General features: G+C 44.6%; 1 protein-coding gene across 2 annotated transcripts in view; it reads right to left on the bottom strand.

The window, feature by feature from the left end:
• dpf1 (double PHD fingers 1) overlaps positions 1 to 21,696 on the bottom strand; it is a 38,521-nt gene extending 16,825 nt beyond the window's left edge. Inside the window, exons 1-8 of one of the 2 annotated variants that reach the window (XR_007113428.1) lie at positions 21,376 to 21,694; positions 9,897 to 9,926; positions 9,134 to 9,294; positions 8,003 to 8,110; positions 7,432 to 7,559; positions 6,314 to 6,403; positions 5,173 to 5,251; positions 4,952 to 5,083 (exon numbers count right to left, since the gene is read on the bottom strand). Coding sequence is in view for 1 of the 2 variants with exons in the window: in XM_047595050.1 (XP_047451006.1) it covers positions 4,952 to 5,083; positions 5,173 to 5,251; positions 6,314 to 6,403; positions 7,432 to 7,559; positions 8,003 to 8,110; positions 9,134 to 9,294; positions 9,897 to 9,926; positions 21,376 to 21,488 (841 nt within the window). In the remaining variant the exon portion in view is untranslated. Of the gene's footprint in view, positions 1 to 4,951; positions 5,084 to 5,172; positions 5,252 to 6,313; positions 6,404 to 7,431; positions 7,560 to 8,002; positions 8,111 to 9,133; positions 9,295 to 9,896; positions 9,927 to 21,375 lie in introns of both variants that reach the window. The other variant, XM_047595050.1, reaches the window with a different exon arrangement.
• Between the last annotated feature and the right edge of the window lie 1,254 nt (positions 21,697 to 22,950).

The following is a 22,950-nucleotide window of genomic DNA, read 5'->3' as shown; positions in this document are numbered from 1 at the left end:
GGGTGAGGCTCGGAAAGAGACAGACTTGTATAGTTTTTGAGATAAGTTCTTGTGCGTTCCTACACTTGTGTTGCGGATGCTGCAAACATACTGTGGCGTCTAGACAGCCAGAATATAGCATGAATTATGCATGCAGGGTTGCTCTCATTCAAGGCAGCCATATTAATGTTATTACATACTGTATGTGGCAATATACCGAGAGGTGGAGCCTTGTCCGTGACACTCAGCAGATTGGGGAAACCTATAATGGCGAGGCGCGTGCACGCGCACACACACACACACACGCACACACACACACACACCATCAGTGCATGCACACCGCCACATATGAACACACTCGCAGAGCCCTGCAAACGCACGTGCATGTGGACTCACACCGTACAAAGAGGCTAAGCTTCCTTTCTCATTTCAGCAGAGAAGATTGCATTTTCTGAGGCTGTGTGTGTGTGTGTGTGCGCGCGCGTGTGTGCGCGTGTTTGTGTGTGTGTGTGTGTGTGTATGCGTGTGTGTGTGTGTGATTACTGACTGTATGGGAGGGAGTGATGGGGGGATATTAAACGATTCAAATGCTGCCTCTCTTGCTCTCCCCCACTGGAGAGACCTAAGACTGCAGCACGGCCACACAGACACACACAAGCACACACACAAGCACACACACATGTGCACACACACACGTATATACACATACTGGGCCAGTCTGTTCCGTCAGACAGGCCAATTTAAAACCACACACTGCCAATTAACTGAGAGGCAGCATAGTTTCAGTGTGGACATTGTTGCAGTGCAGCATACACAGATAATGTGGATATGGGTGCTCTTGTGTGTGTATTTGTGTTCTATTCTGAGCAAATTGCTTGTTTTAAGACCAGGAGGAACAAAGAAAGTGGATGATTCGTTTGTGTTCCCTTTTCAAACGTCCACAGCTATTTCTCGTGGCTTTTTTTTTTTTATTTCAATTTTTCTTTGGAGTGTGAACGACTGTAGCCGTTTTACTGATGATTACTGACCAAAACGCAATCTCCCGTAGGATAAATGCATACTATTGTCCTTAAAAGAAGTGTTCAAAAACAAACAAAGCGCGCAGACGGAAAACCACACTGAACAAAAACCACACAGTGATAGAAAGCCGGCCCTGGGGATGGAAATAAATAGCCACAAAGAAACAAAGACGGCAAGCAATTTGGATGCTGCAGCTGGCAGGATGGAGGTTTGAGGTCTGATTCATAACCTCTTCATAGAAACCTAAATATGTGTTTTACTTGTTGTACCCTGGCATTTATTGCTACCTTATTATGCCCACGATACATTTAGCAGAACCTTCATGGCCCTGTCCTCAGCACAGTCTTGGGATGCAAACCAGCATCAGTCCTGATACGCATATACTACACAATCAATTTCATAGCAGAGATGATGTTTGGACTAAGTTGGTTGACTCTTTAAACGCTTGTACCAACCAGTGTCCCTCCATATTTTGCATGAGGTCATCACACTTACTTCCTATTGCTTCCCACATTCAGCAGTTCATCTTATTAATTATACTGTAAGGTATTAGTACCACGGGGAACAATGTGGCGTGAGGAGAAATCAAGGTGAAAGAGAATAAATGTGGCTAGAATGTGCATGGGACTTTTTTTAACAATGGGCATTAGAAGGAACAAGCAACGGGCTCAGATTTCCCGAAGGCATCTCAGTGTTAATATTATCTTCAATAAACATACAATGGAAAGAAAATCAGCTTGTTTCTTTTGTTGGAGCTAGCTTATCAGAACAACACAATGAAACAGAGCACTTCTCTATGTTGATTACACCTGTGCTGTCCCCGCTAAAAATATAAAAGGTTTTCCGCAAAAATGTTTCCAGCAAAAACACAAACAATCTGTAAAACGTTAAATGTTGACTTTACAAAATGCACCCATCCATAAAGAGGCAGTCGTGCTGTTCCCATTCCTCGTGGGCCTTCAAACACGTGTTAAACATCAGTGATGCATAGTTCTTATGCTAAACAAAAAATATGGATCGGCCTCCTGCATGCGAGTCGAACACCCTACAGCCCAAACTCAAAACTTTACTTTCTTGGTTGAGTGAGGACACACTACGTCCCGCACTGGCATTGAACATCTGACTTGGAGATAAGTTATGAGGCGTGGAGTTTTCCGATATAAATGTAATTCTGAAGATACTGCTCCGAAGCCGTCCGATAAACTGATGGATGATGACAGTGCCTACTGCAATAACAGTGATACTCTGTTGTAATGATTTATTCTTGCAACATACTATGAGTAAACAATCTGATACCTCACATCCCTTCAAATCGCGGGTGGATTATTAACAGAACTAGAGCCTGAAGCCCAGCCAGTATACCTCTGGGAGACTGCACCGAAGTACACCGGTGTTTTAAGCCAACTCAGCACGCTTAGATGCTCACAGTGGTATATGATGTTAATCATGTTCACTGGCTTGTTTTAGTGTTACAGTGCTAACATTTGCTAAACAGGTCAACAAAATGTACTGCTCCTGAAACTTCAGTAGGTATTTGGTGGAAACCAGCATTGGTCTAATGGGCGATCTGCAAATTTAAATTACTGCTGTTGTTCCCTGAATGGTTCCCAAACAATGCCACACAAAACGTCGTTGTTGAAGCCAGAAAGGCAGAAAGACGGCCTTGAATCTGTTTACAGCAAAATGGCTCTGACTGGTTGTTAGACTGTCAGATAACAGGCAGAGGTCTGTTTTTAATCTGTATTGGTTGAAATACGTCCCATAATGAAATCTAAATGGTGTGATACCAGACTCATATTCTGATTTGGAGTCTAGGGATGTTAGGATACTTCATAGTGACACTAGAGCATAGGTCTTCAACAGGGGGTCCGTGACCCCTAGGGGGTCCTCAGAGATATTGCAGGGGGGCCGCAAAATTTTTGGTTGGTTAGACATTTTTTGCATTTTTTATTTATTTATTTATTTTTCAATTTTCTCCCACAAATTTAAATTTCTTATGAATCCAACATATTTTAGTGAAGGCTTAAATGGAGGCAGCAGACTTTATCTTTCTATCTTTCTTCTCTCAGTTAGCGATACAGGAGCTGTCTCAACACCGTTTCACACAGAGCGCCACACTAGACCTGTCAATCTAAGCCTCCTGTACACAGTTGGCCACGCCCCTATCGCTGCTGAGCCAATCATGAAACTGACTGAGAGCCTATTCAGTCCCCAGGTGAAATCCCAGACGCTCACTGCAATATCATCAGAAGAGAAGTTAACAGTGCAGCTCGCTACTGAGGCCAAAATGACTTGGTGATTAACTTACTACATTTAACTATGTTTCAAGTAAGAAGTTGAATTTGTCATTTATTTTTGTTATCTGTCCATATACCAGTTAAGTATGTTTATGTTTAGGACAGTTGCGCAGACACCATACTGTTGCATATGTTTGAAATAAAATTAATGAATATTTGAACAATGTGCATTATTTGAATAGCTTAATATTGAATTCAAAATGATAACAATAATGTATGTATGTATGTATGTATGTATGTGTTTAATATAGAACACATATAGTAGGTAGGGGGTCTCTACTTAATCTCTCCATCAGTTTGGGGTCCTTGGCCTGAAAAGACCTCTGCCCTAACGGAAAGTTCAAGGTATTTTTTAGTGTTTGTGCTCTTTCCACCAAAAATGTTAAATAAATTCATGGTAGTCTACCCAAATGAATATAGACTTCAATACAGAACGACAAAATGGTCCATATTGCAATTGACAGAACCACGCGCCTGTTCTTCTGCCACATAAGCATCTACAAAGTTAGCCAGAGCTGGCAGTGGTGAGTGATATCATTGATCTTCATTATGATACTATGGACCAGTGCATTAATGGGCACTCATTAAACCTCTGATAGCTGCAGCCATACTGTGTGCTGTAAATTAAAAGATACTAGAAATTAAAATATGAAGAGTGCTCTGAACATTTCCCTGAGTGTCTGACTGGTGTTTGTTCACTGGCAGCACTTTAGAGCAGATGAGTGTTGACTGAAGAGTTGTTCTCTAATTGAGCTCATATGTCCTTGCAGTGGTTACTACAGACTGTCTAGTGTTGTGTTAACTAAGATGAAACTAAATGGTGTTCACCTTCACACCCTGAGTAAATTAACATTTGCCGTTGTCATTAAGGTGACCGTTTTACCATACCACATTACACAGTAAGTTTCTGAGGATTAATAGAGTAACACAGGAGGTTTGAACGAGGTCTCACAGCCACATTACCTCAGGGCTATGGTGGCCCAGGACAGTGAAAGGTTAAACACTACACTGGAATAAAAGGAAAAAGGTAAAATTACCCTGAGGGCTAACATAGCCTTGGGGCAATCATGCAAATATTGAGGTGTCATGTGCCACCTTTAGTAGACTTGGAGGACAGATAAAAGTCTTCCTCATAATAAAAGCGTTGCAAACATTCAGTGTTTAATGCAGGTCTGCTGTTGTCATTGTTTTCGCCTCCTCAGAAGCTGCAGCCTGTACCACTACGGTTGCAGAGAATTGCATAGAGCAACACCTTATAGTTTTTCTACTCCTTTTAGATTTTAGACACCAAAGCCAACACATACTTAACCCAGGTCAAGAGTCAAGCCAAACAGAAAGGCTGGATGACTCACGATGACCCATTTGGAGCAACCGCAAACACAGTAAACTTGTATGTTTCTGTCTCAGCCTGAAAGGGAATTGGAGAGAGATGAAGAATATACAGCTAAACCCAGACGTCCACTGGGAGAAACCGTATCCCTCCTCTTGTGCACAGGTGCACCCTTTAGATGTAGCTCCGTCAGCACTGTACCTATCTGTAATGCTGCAGGAGGAACTCCAGAACAATCAATAGTTCTTGATAATATTCTGATTTTGAAGGATGTGATTTGAAGGATGGCGATGGATGGATGGACAGGACGGGAACGCAGACTCACGCTTGTGGTTATTCTTGCGCTGGAAGGGTAGTGTGTGTCGCTCCGAGTCCTCTTCGCCCTCCTCGTCTGCCAGGTGTGTGTGAGTGTAATGGTAACTCAGTCCCGGACGGTTCTTATAGCGCTTTCCGCAGACTGAAACACACACACACGCACGCGAATAGAATTAATATGTTAAAGATAAGAATAAACAAATGAAAATAAGTAACGTAAAAGACGCTCACTGTCACAGACGTAAGGCTTGTCTCTGTCTTCGATGGCAGGCAGCTCTTGTCTCTTTCTCATGCCTCCGACGCCGTAGGCCTGCAGGGATCACACACACACACACACACACACACACACACAACTCAGACAGATGCAAAACTACACATGTAAGGTACACAACAAAAGTTTGAACTTCCACACTCACCACATGAGTTTTATCTGTACACACAAACACAATGAAAAATACAGTCCTCATTTGGCTGCTCACGTGTCTGTATACACACACACACGCACACACACGTTTGCATTCTAATCATCTGCTCTCAGTGTAAAGCTCCACTTCCAGCAGGAGGGGGCTGATGACACCTAGCAGGGGAGCAACAGTTCCAATTAGCAACCCTGGTGTCTGTGTGCAAGTGCGTGTTTGTCTGCGTGTGCACTGTGTGCATGCGTGTGATGATTTGCAGAATACATTGTTAACACTTGATTATCTTCCCATAGGATGCCCGAAAAGAGGGTGGAAAGAAGGTCTTGTCTGATCTAATCAGAGTTGTAAAAAAGAGGCCATCCCAGCATGATTTAAATCACCAGATCCGCTTGCATGTATTTGCAATAAGTGTTTGTTTGTAAGATGACATTTCATTACAGGCAAAGATTCACAGGGAAGACTTCTCATATTTCACTTCCTATGACTACTTACTCAGAGAGGTGGGTGCAGGATACAAGAGTTTCGTCCTAATAAATCAGAGACATTCCAGTAATAATCTACAATATTGTATAGATCATGCTGTCCCATTAGAACCATTTATGTCTTAACCCTTTACGGGGCAAGGAGCCATATATGTTAAATTCATTAATCTAGAGTTTCACCATGAAAACTAGAAGATTTGAAACATTTCACAAAAGCACAGTTGTTGTGTTCAGTTTTCTGACGTCCTACAATAACACTCTAGGGCTGAAATTTAGAATTTCCAAGTATTTCAATGAGCGCCCTATAATGTGTTCGACCATGAACTTTCATCTCAGTCTCTTCATTTGATTCTGAGCCCAATCTTTCTCATTTGTGTAACACTGACTTCCACACTGACTGCAACCAGACTCTCTCCTGACTAATGTTTAGGCCGAACCTAATGAAGAGGGATAAAATATAAAAGGTCATACCCGTGCTTTGGTGCGGTTCTTGCGCTTCGGGACGTCTTCCTCCATCTCATCCACATCCAGCTCATGAGGGAAATCCCCAACAAGCAGCTTCTGTAGATGACAAATAGAGAGAGAGCCAGGTGGACTGTCAGACAGGCTAGTTGATTTACTTTACTCTTTTCTGTTTTGTTTTGTTTTTGTTTTTATGCCAAAGCTCGGCTTCATTTCACTTGCATGAGTACAGAAAAAATTGTTTAGAGTTAAACCACTTACTTACACTCAATATAACCTAACATATCATACTTTCATTGCAATAAATAATAATAATACCAGACAACATGTATTTTGCAGAATTTCCTCGTCTTTTAAACCCATAACCTTTAGTATGTAACACAGTCTTTTTATTTAGGTTTAGTCTGAGCATCACTCCTCATGATAAATAGACTAAACTCTAGTTGCAACACCAGTGGAATGGCTTCTTTTTTCATTAGGTAGGTTTAGGGCAACACCATGCCAGATGGGTGATTATGATATAATTGTCTCGTGAATCAGAGGAGGGCTAAAGTGTGCACATGGAGCAAAGTGTAATGCCAGTGGGAGAGAGTCACTGGATTAGAGTTCCTAAATTCCTCTCCAGCTCTCAAAGGGCCACCGTGAGCATCATTCACTCAACTGCTGATTGATTAGCTGTCTATCTGAGTTCAGCAGCCTCTAGCTGGAGAAATACTCCAGACAAATAGGCCTCAAGTTTTCCTCAGAAGTTAAATTCCGCTACAAAGTACAAAAAAGACGACAACGACAACGACAACAACAGAAAAAAGCACTGGAAAGTTGATTTGTAAAACACATGAGTGGAATTCCTGTAAAACAACGAGCTGCCGCACAATTGCACTCAATTGGAAGCACGCACACACTCTGTGTGCCAGGAGGGAGCTGTCAGAGCTGCGGGAGGCTGTGTCACCGCCAAAACACACACTCCGAGAGAGACAAAGGCAGCGACAAAGCAATACAAACACAGGGTAGCACAGACAGATGAAAAGAGACAGACAGTCTGACATAAGATGAAAACAACAAGACACAGAGAACAGCTCTAAACTAAGGAGATGGAAGGAGAAATGAAGGAGGAACCAGAGTCTCACCTGACACTCGCTCATTGGCTCTTCTTCCTTGGTTTCTACCTTCTTGTCCAGGGTTTCCCCGGCGAGCAGTGACTCCAACACCGGACCGTCTGGGATCCCCCCCTCCTTCTTTAGAGAAGCCTCGTAGTCTGGGAGGATGAGACAATTACAATCAGGAAACAGCAGAGATCTTAAAATCATGCTGCCATTCACAGTTGGGGCGGACAGTGCCTCGAGGAAGTCGACTGGTTCATGAAGCCACTATGGCTAAGATGATTATCTGCACTGTAGCATCACATGGCTGTGTGTCTCTTATGCTAAAGTCTGCTCCTTTTCTTAGTAGACGTATTATTGAATGTCCCACTTCATGAAAAAATTCAGTACATTGTTAAACTGTGGCAACACACACACAAACAGTTGCCACTTTAATCCTAAAGGTCATGACAGATATGTATATAATATACAGAATATGTGGTACATTTAATGGGGAAACTAAGGGCAAAACAGCAAGTGAAATTTAGGGTTCAAAGTTAATGCTCAATGTACAGTTTCTAACTAGAATGGTTCTTCAAATGTTCCATTTCCTGTTTACCGATCTTGAACTCAATTGGTACAAGCCGTGGGTCCTCCAAGATGTTTAGCCGCCTCTTCTTGCGCCAGCAGCGAGCGGGATATGTGTACAACTGACCTGGAGCATGACCTGAAACACAGAGGAACACACAGCCTGGTTGTAGGACATGAGACATTAACTAATATATGAGCAAAAATAGTTTGATATGACAAACCCTAATTCTAGCATGTCAAAGTGATATATCAGTTAACTAATTAACTAATCTGCTGTTTTATATAATTAAGCAGAGAGCCTTCTCCTTCTCCAGAGACTCAGAAAGGTGGTGCCTCAGGCTTAATGCTAATCTTATGCTAATGCATTCAGTGGTTCTTAGAGTGATGGTTTGCTCTGAACCACGATGTATAGGAGCTGCAGAGATAAGTCCAAATTCCTCTACTTTAGACCATCTATATATAACATCTACGTATCTATATATATCTATATTTTAGACTGGTGTATGTTGACGTCTGTGGTGGTAATGGGTTTCTTTTAAATCACTGTTTCTAAGTTTCTAATAAAAAGTTGGTCATTAAAAAAAGAATCTATGAACTGCATCAAATAAAAGTAAACTTCCAATTTAAAAGACAAATAAATATCAATTTAGTATTACCAGAGACTACCAGACAGGACGGTGGCAGACACCAGACACAGTTTACAAAATAAAATCAGTAACGCACCACACAAGTATACACACACACACACTCACACACATATAAGAGCATCCTCTCTGGAATAGTTGGTGCCAGAGGCGCACCATTGCCTACAGGGGTGTCTGATTCACTGCCAAAATACACTGATGTTACACAGAAAGGAAAAGCAATGAGGAAACACCCTTTGGGGAAAGTTGGAAGAAAAAAAAGAAAAGTTGAGGCGTGAAACGTAGGAGGTCTGGAAAAGGCAGAAATGAGGAAGGAGGAAGGAAAGAGACACAGAAACAAGAAGAGGATGGAAGGAAGCTGGGAGACAAATAACCGGAGAGAATAATCTGTGAAGCAGCACAGCTGGCGAACCCCACACGCACACAATGAAGAATGGTCCTGAGTGCTTTTCAAGTTGCAGCTAGCCACTTTATTGTGCCCAGGTAAACGCACGCACACAAACACACACACACACCTGGCCCACGGTGGTTCTTCTCCATCCAGATGTAACAGTTGCTCTGGGCCACGCCGGTCTGGGAGTCCAGGAATGGGAGACGCATGGAGCGCTCTGCGCACAGACGGGCATTGTAGCTGCGACAGTGTTCAATGGCCTCCTTATAAAACTCCTCACCAAGACTGAGACGGAACAAAGAAGGGAAAGAAAAGAGGGAGGGGGGGACGGGAAGGGGTCAAGGGTGAAGGACAAGGAGGGAACACGGTCACAACAGCAGCAGGAAAAACCTAAAGATGACGTCCGTGTCAGGTTTCAAGTGGACTTTCAGGGTACGGGGGTAGGGCGACTATTTTTTTTTTATTTCGGTACGTGTGCAAGCTCGACGCACTTATCAGTGCATGTGTGTAAGTCAAAGGGGGCAGCGGGCGCACAGACACGGGCAGTTGCAGTGTGTGTCTGTGTGTGTGTGTGTGTGTGTGTGTGTGTGGGCGTAACCGTGGAGAGGCAAGGTCCTATTAACCTGGGTCACAGCAAAAGAGTCGGCAACACACACACACATATACACACATATACACACATGCATACGCACGTGCCATACAGCAAAAGTCTGTAACACATTTTTCCACTGCGGGAACAATGTATGCGCTGTGTTTTCTCACCTGTGCAAGTGTGAGTTTGATTAACATTCAGTGTAATATTCTTCTCTTTGCCCCCCCACCCCCACCCCCACCCACCACCCCCATTACTCCCTCTCTCCCACGTCTCACCCCCTCCCCAGCCTTACCTGTTCTTGATGACTGCACCTCCAGATTGCCTGTAGGGAGAGGAAGAAGGAGAAGTAAAAACAATAGATGTGTGGTGAGTCACTCCTTCGCCCCACCCCATCTCCTCCACCACTAGTTTGGCTCCTCATTCTTTTACAACACGTTTCCTTCACTCCTGTCTGTGTTTCTGTTTCCCTTTTAGCGCGTTTAAATTTCACACTCTGCCCGTTCTCTCGCTGTACTCCTTATCTCTTTTTCTGTTTCAAATTTCCATGTTTCCACACTTCCCTCTCTCTCCCCTTCTCTCTCTTCTTTTTGTCTCCCTCCTGTTAATCACTCCTCTCTAGTGTCTTCCTGCTGGGTGCAGACATCAAGGTCACTCTGTTATACAGACGGTGGATACAGGACACACAAAACCACGCACGGGCAGCACATGCACACACCGAGCCAGAGTGAAGGGCTAGAGAAACAGTGCAACCGCCGGTCACAGTTTGTTTGATTTTTTTTTTTTTTTCTCTCTCTTCTGTGTGCAGCCACTAAAAGGCGTGACTGATTAATTGGACGATTCATTTTGCATGAGGCAAGAAAGCTGAGAGGGGACGTGGATTAGCGGAAAATTTGTTTCTGCATTGTGGTTGTAATCATTAAAAAGGTACTCCATCACACTTTTACACATTTAAATATATATATATATATACACACATTCATATATATGTATACACACATGCAGCAGAGACAGGGAGATTGTCTTTTTATTTCGTATAAATTACTGTTTCAGGAAATTTTGGCACAGCTGTACATGCACAATACAACTTGAGAAGGGCCAGTAACTTTAACCCTTTAATGCGTCAACTCCTATAAACAAACTTTAAGATTTGTTGGTTTGTGTTGAAAAGGACTACTTTAAGGTATGAGGGTCACTGTCATCGTTACTACAATATTTACACACACACACACACACACAAAAGATAAAGAAGTATCCGGTGGAAGGTGGAACTAAACTTGGGCGAAAGTTTAAGGAACATTTGTTGCCTCATTTTCCGCTTCCTTTCTTCTGGTGAGTCTGGTTTATCTCTGCCACTGTCTATGTCACCACACTTGTCCAGTCGTCTATTTGTCTGCGTTCTGAGCCAATTGCCTCCCATTCCCCGCGCTGTAAGTCCATCTTGAAACTGTCTTTCTGGCTTCAAGCCACCTGTCATGCTCCTCCTCCTCCTCCATCTCCACCTCTTCCTGGTTGTCCTGGGAGCCTTTATCCGGGGTCTTTGTCAGCCACCTGCTAACTTCATCTGCTTCTCCACCACCACCACCACCAGCGTCTAGACTACGGGGAGTACCGTCCCTGTCTTCATTCATTGTCTGGGATGCAGCTCCAAAATACAACACATGCTCATGTTTCCACAAACAATGTTGATTACGCACTCCCACTTGATCTCTCATTATTGTACTGTATGGGTTTCTGCACTTGTACTTTCCTAATTTCCTAATTTAATTTTTCTACTGCACAACAATTAGTTGCCAGCTTTTGTTACCGCTGGTGACTGCTGATGGTCAAGCACGTTTAAAATACAACCCCTGGTTTCCAAACGTTTTGGCTACCATCTTAATAAAAGCAGCGCGTGTTTGGGATCAATGTTCAGATATATTTTTTAAAGGCTAAAAAAATAAACTCTTAACTGCTTTCATGTCAGTTCAAGTGATCCAATATCTCACTGAAAAACTGAAAACAAAGCAGTATTTGTTTTTTCTTCTTCCTTCTCCCACCGTGTCCAACAGCATTAACTGATGCGTCAGTATTAATAATGTAGTCATGTCACATATCCGTCACACCAGTACGTTTGTTTTGCTAATACTTCCTTGCTGTATGTACTTAGGTACTGTACTTGTAGTGACATGTATTTACAGTGCTGTGTTGGTACACTGATGTACATAATAGATATAAATACTGCTGGGGTGGAAGTGAAAAAGCAACCCGTTCTATTAATGCTTGATATGTTGCATACCCATCCATCCGCCTCAACCTCCTCTACATGAGGACACCAGGGGCGTCCAGTACGTCAACTTGCTTTCGGCCAGTAGATCACAAAGGTAGCACGAGTGGACGGCGCAACTTTTCGAGAATGTTTCCGATGTTAATCCATCATCTGTTCTCACTGTGGCACTTGGCTGACGCACAATGGAATGACAGATATGGGCGGACAGTCTGAGATCTCCCCACGCATGCACGCTGGTGAACTAAGCAGTTGGCCTTCCAATTATATCGGAGAAGGGCTATAAAATGAGTTGGAGTGCTGCACCAAGTAAGAAACCAAAAACTTACACCAAGACATATATATATATTTGTGCAGCTTCACCTGAAATGTAACTACTAAAATATTCCGGCAAACAATAGTGCAGTGTGTGAGATGTTGTCAGTACATTACGGGTATGGTAAAAATTGGAAGGATTTAGGGAAAAAAAAATACAGAAACCTTTGCTGCAAATGATCAAAACTGCTGAAGGGTGTGTCTTAATCCAGGTGAAGTGATTCAGAAGAAAACGAATCTTCACATAAATCTAATCAGCTGCTTTTCAGCCCAAAGCCTCAATTTCTGCCGAGTTTGACTTGAATCTGTTCACGGGAAAAGCAAACAAGCTCACGGGCATAAAAACCTTACTGGCAGAGACAATTATTGAAGTCTGTCTCAGCAGCACTATGCCTCACAATAAAGGTACAAACGGAGCATGTAATCATCATCAGTGCGTGAGTAAAGGTCAAGTTTTGGGGGGAAGACACTCTTGTGACAATGTCAAGTTGAATCAGATGTCCCGGCCGCAAAAGAGGACAAATTCGGCTGCCACTGGAGCCAGCAGATGTTGGTGAGGTCTGACAGCTTGCGCGCGGCATCTTCAAAGCCTCCTAAACCAGTTGTGCAACCTCGCTGGCCATCGCTGGACGTGTGACATTTAGAGGATGTGATCGGGGCATCAATATGTGGGGCATAACGTGCTCGCGTCCGTTAATGTGTCGCTGGGAATGAGCCGCTCGCCTCCTGCTTCTTCACAGCTCAGCACCTGCGGTCGGGTGCACGCATGACCGTTAAGAGTGTTTTACGGACGCGTGTCACGGGAACTTTCCCTCACCTCATTTCACAGTATTTCCACAATGTGCCACTGATCCTGCGTGGACTTTAGGATAAATGAAATGCAGAATGAAGCAGGATAGAGGCCTGTCCAGACAACAGCAGGTTAGATCCACACCCGTTATGAGGCACTGTGGATCAAAGTGGCACCTAAGAGGAGATGCCTGTATTCAAAACAGCCGTCCAACATAGAGAAACCCATTCCCTTTAGAGTGAAATGCACAGTACCCACTGTTTGTGTATTAATAGTGAAGAGGAGGAAGGATAAACAGTCACACAGTCTGAGAGGTGCTCACACAGCAACATATGTCAGAAATACAGCGGCCCAGGGAGCCTTACATGCTGTGTTTTAAAATATTAAGAGGAACACGGTGAATAAAGGGCTTGGACTTCAAGGCTGCGCCGGTGACCAAACTGAAAAACCAGACAGAGAGAGCCTCAGCGGAAAAAAAATGGAAAATATTCAAAATGTAAAACAGCTCACCCCTGAGCTCTCCATACTCCCCCCCTTCCCTCATCACCTCTCTCACTTCAAACCTGCTCCCTTCCATCCCTCCATCACCTCCATCCCTCTCTCTCTCTCTCTCTCCTCTGGTGCCTTTAGTGGTGCTGGAATAAGTCGGTCCCCCCTCGATAATAAGTTGACAGCTGGAGAAAATGGCTTCTTTCAATTTGGGTGCTACCAATCTCATTATATTGTGATAGGGGAGCTGCATGACTGTTTGCCTGTTTGGAGGCGAGAAGAGCAGAGGCACTCAAAGCGGAGGTTGAGAGGGAGAGGCCCAACGAGGAGGAGAACGCCAGGAGACGACACTTGAAGAAGGAGAGAGGGAGGAAGAGGGAGACAGAGGAAAGTGACATCTACAGAGGGAACAGGGAGGCGGTGGAATGAGAACGGGACGAAAAGTTTGAAGGAGAGTTTGTCGCACTTTCAACATATGCTAGGTTTGAAAAATAATAACGGCCGGCTCTGTCTGGCAGCACCAGAAAGAGTGTGATCAGCAAACACTGGTTCACTGCTACCCAGCCTGAAAACAAATAAAGTTTCAGCAAGGGCCACGGTGTGCTCCCTCATGAATGTGCAGGTGCGACATAGATAGTGCTTTAAGGACACTCGTGACAGAAAGGTTTTTGTTCCGCTAAGCTTAGTTTACCACAGAGGCTGAAAACAGGGGGGTAGCAGCTAGCCCGAGTCTGCCCGAAGGGTAACAAGATACGATATCGATATTTTCTCTTAGCAAGAAAGCGAGCCACGTCCCAAAACGGTGCACCGTCTTTAATATGGACACATAGACAGGTGTTTAACATGGAGTTTATTCCATCAAACTGCCGCGGCTGCAGCGATCGGGCTTGTGGCCGCTGTGGTCGTAGTTTCCAGGCAGCTGCTGAAAACACAGACCACAGAAAGAAGCACGGAGAAACCAAACTGCCTATCATCAAACCGCACAGACGATGAAGGAAAGCCGAAACCTGACTCTACACCAACACACACACACACAAGCACTTAGTGTACGCCTCAATCAGCATGAAAACTCATTTTGCAATTGCAGTCATTTTCATCGCTGCTATTTTGCAACAGTTGTTTCTATTTCTGGTGTATTTCCGCTTTAAATTTCACTAATGGATACAAACAGACTCACAAGCACAGACAGAAATACTAGCAGGTTTAGTAATGAACTGGCGTACAGCCAGCTCTCCAGCAAACTGGAGCTGCCTACCAAAAAATGTCCAGGCAGACATGACAGAAATGACAATCGTGCAGCTCTGAAAACACACACCTGCACATGCAGGTACTTACTCACATGCTAATTGACGTATGCGCGTGTGCTATCTGCGTTTGGATGCATTAAACAGCACGCACACGAATATATCCACGCAGGCGCAGAACACGGACGCACGCACACACAGTGTAATATCAATCTTTAACTACACACGCACATACCAACTCAAGATTAGATGGGAGAAGAGAATGAGAGTGCCTGGAGCATTCAGACTGTGTGTTTGTGTGTACATGCGTGTGTGTGTATGAATCCTAAGCCCACACTGAGCTGTCTGCCTCAGCCTGCACTGAGCAAACAGCAGGGAGGGAGAGGCCTAGTGAAAACACTAAAGAAACTGGTATCACTGGGAGTGCACAGACACACACAAATAAACGCAGTCGTGCAGCTGACAGGCAGTAGATATAGAGCCATCCTAAAAAGTACAGCCACACCACCAGGCCCACCCCAGTAAGCCATTGTCTGAATCTCTGGGTGATCCCTCAAGTCCCATCCAACAGAAGCGGTCCACTTCAGCACACACTGAGTCCAGCGTTGCATCCGCACTCTGCTGTAACATACACACACACACACACATACGCACACACACTGCCAGCAGCAGTTTGCCGTTATGGTGCAATTAACAACCCCAATTAGCTGGCTCTCCGACCAATAGGGAAACAGAGGGCTCCCCCTAGAGGTAAAATCATATCATTGGAAAAACTGAAGAGAAATATGAGGGAATCATAAAAATTAGTTCACAATTACAAGAAACGACCGAGCCAACAAAGGATTTCATTTCACTGGAGGTTCCCGACTGGGTGAAATTAGGTAATTAAACTGGAAGGAAATGAAGTAGTTCACATGTAAATGGCTTCATGAGGGCTGAGGGCAGATTGTGTTTTGCTCTTTAGATTTGTTAGCAAATGCCGCCGACACCGTGGCTGGTGGTTCTGTGCGTCTGTGTGTGTGTGTGTGTGTGTGTGTTCAGGTTAGTTTTGAGCCTGTAATAGCACTCGGGCCTACACACTCAAGTCTGTACACCTGGTCCACACACCTGTCCCATCCAGCATTGTCCATCTGTGCAGTTGCTCACTGAAACACACACACGTCGGCCTACAGAGCTTCGAGCGTGTGTGCACAGTGAACTAATATCAGGCGGCCTACTACTGTTCTGTTCCTCCCCTCCCCCCGCCGCAGACCTTCTGAGGCTGAACTCAACAGATTAAACTATGCAATATCACCCTTACCAATTCACCCCTCCTCCTCCTCCTCCTCCTCCCCCTCCAACTCCCTCCCCCACCCTCGCCACCCCCAATTCAATTTCTTCTCCACTCTCCTTCTCTCTCTCACTCAAATGATTTGTCTTTTTTTCTCCAATCCGTATGTGTGTGTGTCTGTGTGCGTGCGTGTGTGCGTGCGTGTGCGCAGCCAGCACATTTTTACTGTTCTTCTGAAGATTGCTGGGCTGCAGTGGAAGGCATGTATATATATATATATATATTTATTTGTCTATATATAGGGTGGAGTTCTCAAATATGAGGGGAAGGTTGCACACACACAGTGCCCCGTGTCCGTGCACTCCGATGGACTTGCATGGAGAGATGGTGTCTACAGAAGAAGTGTGAAACGCTGAAACACCCACACATGGTGGTGCACACGCTAACGCAGTCCAGCTCCAGTGTGAGTTAAGGGAAACAGATACAGACGTACCTTTGTGTTTGTGTGCGTGTGTGTGTGACGAGTGCAAGTCAGTCAGAGAAGACAAAGAGGCCACACACTCACTTTGACAGTGACAGACAGACAGATGGACAGACAGGAGTGTGTGTATTGTGTGTGTGTATGTGTGTGTGTGTGTGTGTATGCAGGAGCGGATGTCTGCCACACTACCAGCTGGAAAACGTCAGTTTCCTCGAATCGCTGTCACAGCACTGGGTCTGCCCGTGTGTTTATGCATGTGTGTGAGAGTGCATGTGTGTGTGTGTGTGTGTGTGTGTGTGTGTGTGTGTGTGTGTGTGTGTGTGTGTGTGTGTGTGTGTGTGTGTGTATCTGACTGTTAGCATATTTGAAACATGCCGACAGATCTGACAGAGAAAGCCAGAGTGGGGAAGGTAGACAGAGCTGTGCAACAGATCATGTCATTTCTGTCAGAGGCTTTGTGTTACCTGCTGTATGTGATTTTTAATGAAGAGTTGTGTGTCACTCCCTGCATGTGTCTCTCCCTTTGTGTGTGTGTGTGTCGTGTGTGTGTGCGTGCCTCCCTCATTGTCCACTGGGTGTGGCTATTTGAAAGTCACTAAAATCCTGGACCTCTCTGTGGGCGTCATGTATTCACGCATCCACGTGCGTGCATGCATGTTGTCATTCGCGCACACCTTCTCGTGTGTGCTGAGCATTTGTATTTGTACGTGCGTGCGTTTCCTGATCTATGTGTGGGTGTATATAGCCGGTAGCTAGGTGCAGTGTGTATGGAGGGCAGTACATCAGGGTAAGGCAATCTGCCTCCGAACAGCTCCTTCAGGTGAGATTTATCACCACTGCACTTGGCCTCTTATTATGGCGATGGATTCCCTACCTCTGTATCTGAGTGTGCACGTGTGAGTGCATGTGTGGCTGTTGTTTGTGGTCTCCCAAACCCACCACCACCAGCAGCAGCAGCACCACCACCACCACCCCACCCGGGTCTGCATCCTTATTATGCCTTATTAAAGTGCTGCAGAGGGAAGCAGCTATTGGTTTTTGTTGACTCCACCCTCAACAACTCCTGATACGGATCCGCTGGACAGGCATGGACCGTAGGAATAATAACAATGGGGAATGACAGTGGGGAAGAAATAGTGCTGAGGAGAGGAGAGGAGAGGAGAGGAAAGGAGAGGAGAGGAGAGGAGAGGAGAGGAGAGGAGAGGAGAGGAGAGGAGAGGAGAGGAGAGGAGAGGAGAGGAGACATTTGAGTTGATTCCTTTCTGTTTCCTACCACACCTTTTTCGTTTCTACTTCAAGTTGCAACCAAACATAACTACAAATTCCAAATTTCCTGGCTGGATATCACGCAAGGTCCCAAAGCACTGGAACTGACTGACAGTCAGTTAGGTAGCACTGGAGAAATAGGTCATAGAGCTAAAAATACTTATCTATGTCTCCCTCTTTCTCTCTCTCAGTCTCCCTCCATCGTGTCTCCTTAAAAACTGATAGAGAGTCTAAATAAGGTGATGATGAAAGGAATAACTCGGGAAAAGAAATACCTTAAAAACATCAGACCTCAGGCTCAGTCCCGTACTAATAAAGAAAAAAAAAATGAAAGCAAGCGAGGAGAATAGAGAGCGCAACAGTGTGCGCGCCTGTCTCTCCCCCCCCACACCTCTCGTCTATGCATCCGAACGCGTGCGCCTCCACACGCACAAATGAGCGAGTGAGGGAATGAAGGGCAGAGATTGAAAGAGAAAGAAAGATCCAGAAATTGATGCTCAGGCTGTGGCTCCAGCCATCACGCGGGGCTGTTTGCACACAGAGCCGGTTATTACGTGGAACTCATTTAGCTCGGCTCAGTCAGGCAGGGCAGAAATATTATTATATAGGCCCTGCCACAGCCGCTGCCAACGCCACAGCGCACCATTATCTACATCTCCCCTCCTAACCAGCGCAGGCAAGTCGTAATGTTGAAATATCTGCGGGGCCCACTGCCATTTTGAGAAATTCCAGCACCTGTGAATGTCATAAAGTCCCATTTCAAAAATATTTTCATCGTTAAGGATTTTATTGCATCAAGAGTCATTTGAAACTTTAAGAGAATGGATATTTATATCTTCTTTGTAAACAACATAACTCTTTGTAATGTCACAGATGTGAGGGATGATTTGATTTGGTGGCAGAGGACTATGAACCCTTTCTGACACTACTCTGAATCTACAGTGAATCCCTCCATAGAAACTCTGAGGTATAGGGTATCCAACACAGCTTTGAAGGGATGAAGAAAATGCATGGAAAATGCCACACACTTTAAAGTTGAATATTGAAACAGTAACACGTCCTGATTCACAATGTACAGAAGCGCGGTGGCGGCAAGTGGCAGTGAGGGCTCAGATGGTTTGAGGCCACAACGGAGGGAAATGGAAAGAGGGAGCAAAAAGGGAGACAGCTAAAGAAGTGATGGATGGAGAAAGTGATGAAGAAGGAGAGAGGGAAAATGGAATGCAGCGCGGCAGGGGTGAGAGGAGGACAGAGTGGAAATAAGAGGCAGAGAGATGGAGAGGCAAGCGGAGGAAAAGGAGCGAAAGACAGATTAAATGAGTGTTTAATCCTGCAGAGAGATAGACAGGGAGGTTTTCTGGTACGGAAATGCCCAGTAAATTGGAGCTTGCTCCCCCACTGTACCTCCACACAGATCACTGCGCTGTGTACTGCAAGGCCCGCTTACACTCAGTCGGACAGCGGGCATCGACTGCGACTGATCCTCACCTAATTTACATACGTCCACCGGATTAATTGTAATTTATTGCCTAGATTCAACAGGGTTAAAGGACAATTTGGGACACAACAGGTATTGTCTCTCGGACTCACAGCCAGCCATCGTATTAGGGCAGACTTTGAACCAAATGTTGGTAGCTGTTTGGCCCATTTTACTGGATAGGCCTCTAATTTGTAAGCCTCTAATAGCAAGTTTGTTTGTCGACATGCTAATTACCAGATCTTGTTTAAAAGCCCATCGCAGTGCGCTAACTGGAACATAGTTAAACCCATACTGCGTAACGATGGCATTTATGCAGTTGGTGAGATGTTAAAAGCAGCTTTGATAGCTGTGGCTGTGCGTAAAAAATACATTCAGCTTTACTTCTTACAGACGCTATATATAGGGACAGTGATCCCGCATCTCTGCACCGCTCGTACTCTCTAACCATGCGCCTGTTTTGCTATATGGCCTTCTTTTCGTCTTACTTTGAGCACTTAAGAAGTGGGCACGAGTTCATTTGTGACTCCCTAACCATTTGCCCTCCATCCTTCCCTTCCCTCTCCTGGTCCTGATCCTCCTCGCAACCTCTGCTCCCTCGCTGTCGTGGTATATAGTCCATGCAAATCAGTCAATTTAATCCCTTGACATGGTGTCATGGAGGGCCTCCCGGAGCAATCTGGCCACACTTTCGCTCTGCTTGGATGAGCATCTCATGGAGAGGAGAGGAGAGGAGAGGAGAGGAGAGGAGAGGAGAGGATCCATCTGGTTCACCTCTCTCTTCCTGTCCCATCATGATGCAAAATGAGTCCTTTACATACAATCCTACATGAAAGTGCATCCTAAATTAATCCACCTCACATATTTTTTTAGCTAATAATGGTGACAGGGTTGTATTAAATATACATGCATTAAACCAAAACATCCAAATGCCATCACAGTCAATCAGGGCAGTTGCCCAATCAGCACCATTGCAATCCAGTTTCCTCTTTCCTGTGAAGTGCTCTTCAAAGCAGGCACGTACACTACAGGGCAGTCATTCATGGAATTGCACGAAATGTCGCCTGTGTCTGCATCTCGGAGTAGCTGACAGACAGACAGACAGACCTTATCCCACATCCCTGCACAGGTAAAACCCACACAGCATCCGATGTGCGCCCCTGCTTTTCCCACATAGGTCTTGTGACTTTTCTTTGTTTCAAACTGCCTGAGCCGGAGCGTTTGCGTGCACAAACACCCCTCAGTTGTAGGTTTATATTGGAGCTACCGTGATTTTTTTTTTCTTTTTTGGCAAGATCTGTGCAAGCACCCGCTGACAGACGCACATCAGCCACCTTTTTTTTTTTTTGGCCGGGAGCCGAGGCGGGCAGCAGGCGTCTGCATTCCGCTGAAACCTGTCTCGGGAAAACAACAACAAAAAAGATCCCCAGAAAATGCACAAAACGGATTACCACAGAAGAAACTTCACGGGAAATCCGCCTCTTTAAAAGCCCTCGGTAGGAATAAATGTCCGCGGTGCGATTCAGATTTTTATTGTATGTTTCATCATAAGCCATGAAAGCAAGTCTCGGGTATTTACATCGGCATTTCATTTCCGAGAGTAAAGGTAACGCTGCAGTCCAAAACCCGAGCAGTGAGCTTCATTGTGCCTACCTGTTTACCCCCTGTCTGTCCAAAAAAAAAAAAAAAAAAAAGCAAGACAAAAATAAAAATAAAATAAAATAAAACGTGCCCACAGGTACTGTAAAGCCACCAAAGCCCCTTTCCTCCCAGCCAACCTGCCACTCCAGCCTGGCTATGACCGTGATCTTGGCTGGCTACGCTGACAAGGGACATACCGGGTCACCCAAATCTACCTCCAGCATTCCTCCATATCCCTGCACACACGCTGCTCTTGGCTCAGGGAAATGATTATATGAATTGCGCCGGAGCGCACAATAATCCCCCCTCGTGCCAGAGAAAACAGAAACCTCCGTCAGCTGTAAATGTAACTTTTCTCCGGGGCTGATTCGCATCCCCTGACATTATCTCAGTCTCTGCTGTATGCGCTGCATGTATAGACCCGCTGGTAATAACTGCTGAGAATTATCTGGGAATGAAAGGGTCTTAAATTGCACTGACAGCATGCACAAATACAACAAAAGCGCGAACGCTCAGGAAAACGTGTTGTACTTACGATTTGAGGGGGTTCTGTACCGCTGTGGCCATTTTGATATAGTATGATAGAATGCAACACTGCAGAGCCCGGTATTGTACATGTAATGTAGCAGCTATTTCAATTTCATTCATTCTCTGGGGCTGCGGCTGGAGCCAGCAGCCAATGGGAGGCGGGAGCGCTCTGTGACAGCTTTGGGGAAGTGTAGTCTTTTACGCATGTTAACATGAAACATGCCGAGGAAGGGCGCACTACAAGTACCGGCGAGGGTAGCGGTTTAAGTGGACCACAGTCCCGCCTTGGAATTGTGAGGGCAAAGCCAATCCCCCCCTATCCAAATTTATAGAAAAAAAAAAAAAAAATGTCTACAGTTATGTCAAGGTTGGGTTGCAGGACTGCCTGTCAGTGTGAGGGTGCAGTATCTCCTCATCGTTGTTGCCATATCTGGATGGTGATTGGGTGAGGTCTGAATCTGACTCATAATGGTGACTGCTGATGAATTATCTTGAAAATGTGGGGAATAAATTATTCACACTAATTTTGTTTGTGGTTTTGCGTATTTATAGACTTGGAACATGGTTGGGTGCAGTTAGGTCAGCTATCATCTAACCTCTAGTGTAATAGGAAGAAACAGAGCAATACAACTCAATACACTGTGTATATCAAAGAAGAAAACTATTGTACTATATATAAAGGTCTTTAACTGTAGTTTCTAACAGGAAAGTTTCATTAGCTAAATGATTAGCTCTATAGTGTGGCCTTTGGAATATGTTTATATAGTGATTTACTGTAGGTAAACTTTAAAGATGTTGTTTCTACTTAATCTCACATTAGTGATGGCATGTTGATGGGGTTAATCTTATATTTTCTATGCTAGGCAGCCCTGCACTGGGCATCTTTAATTATTCATTAATCAGGGGTGATGGGTTGGGAGTAGGCCTATAATTGATTCTTTCAGACATTTGTCTTTCATGGTCGAGCCCAGAGAAAAGCTGGGACCCTCTCCAACCCCCTTACCACTCCGTTCTTTATTGCATCCTTCTGCTTTCTTGTTTTCTTGCTTGAACTTAGTCTGGATAGCCCCTCGTCTTTTAAACACAAACAAATAGTAATTGCACTATTTACGAAAGGAAGGAGGGCTAGAGCTCAGTCAGGACTGCTAGAGCAGCTATACTGGAGTTTCTTTCACCATGTCATGTTAGCAGGAGTGGCGCCGCGCTGAAGCCATTCAGTGACATGTGATATTTATAGATCTGTGCTAACAAATATTTAATGAACATTAGCAAGCAGCACTAACATGGTAGCACTGCTCAAATAAAACACTCTCTGACAGTTAAATGTTAATTTTAATTTCCGTACTAGGCTATTGCTGAAAATTCTAAATATAGATTTTTTTTTCATGTTAAAGTAGTAGAACATAGAGATTGATTTCAAGTAGATATTCATTAATAATATGGATTACTATCTAAACTATATTACAGACTGACACACAGGTAAACCCGCGTTGTCTGTACCCCATTATTTCCCTTATTCCTTAAGAAGTTTCTTGAAAGGCAGGTTTCATGCCATACGACGTTTTGGCCACGAGGTGGTGCA

Source organism: Mugil cephalus, chromosome 9 (assembly GCF_022458985.1).
Source record: "Mugil cephalus isolate CIBA_MC_2020 chromosome 9, CIBA_Mcephalus_1.1, whole genome shotgun sequence".
In the NCBI taxonomy this organism is placed as follows: domain Eukaryota; kingdom Metazoa; phylum Chordata; class Actinopteri; order Mugiliformes; family Mugilidae; genus Mugil; species Mugil cephalus.
The sequence above is the reverse complement of the archived record's forward strand: the minus strand, read 5'-3'. Positions and strand labels throughout refer to the sequence as shown.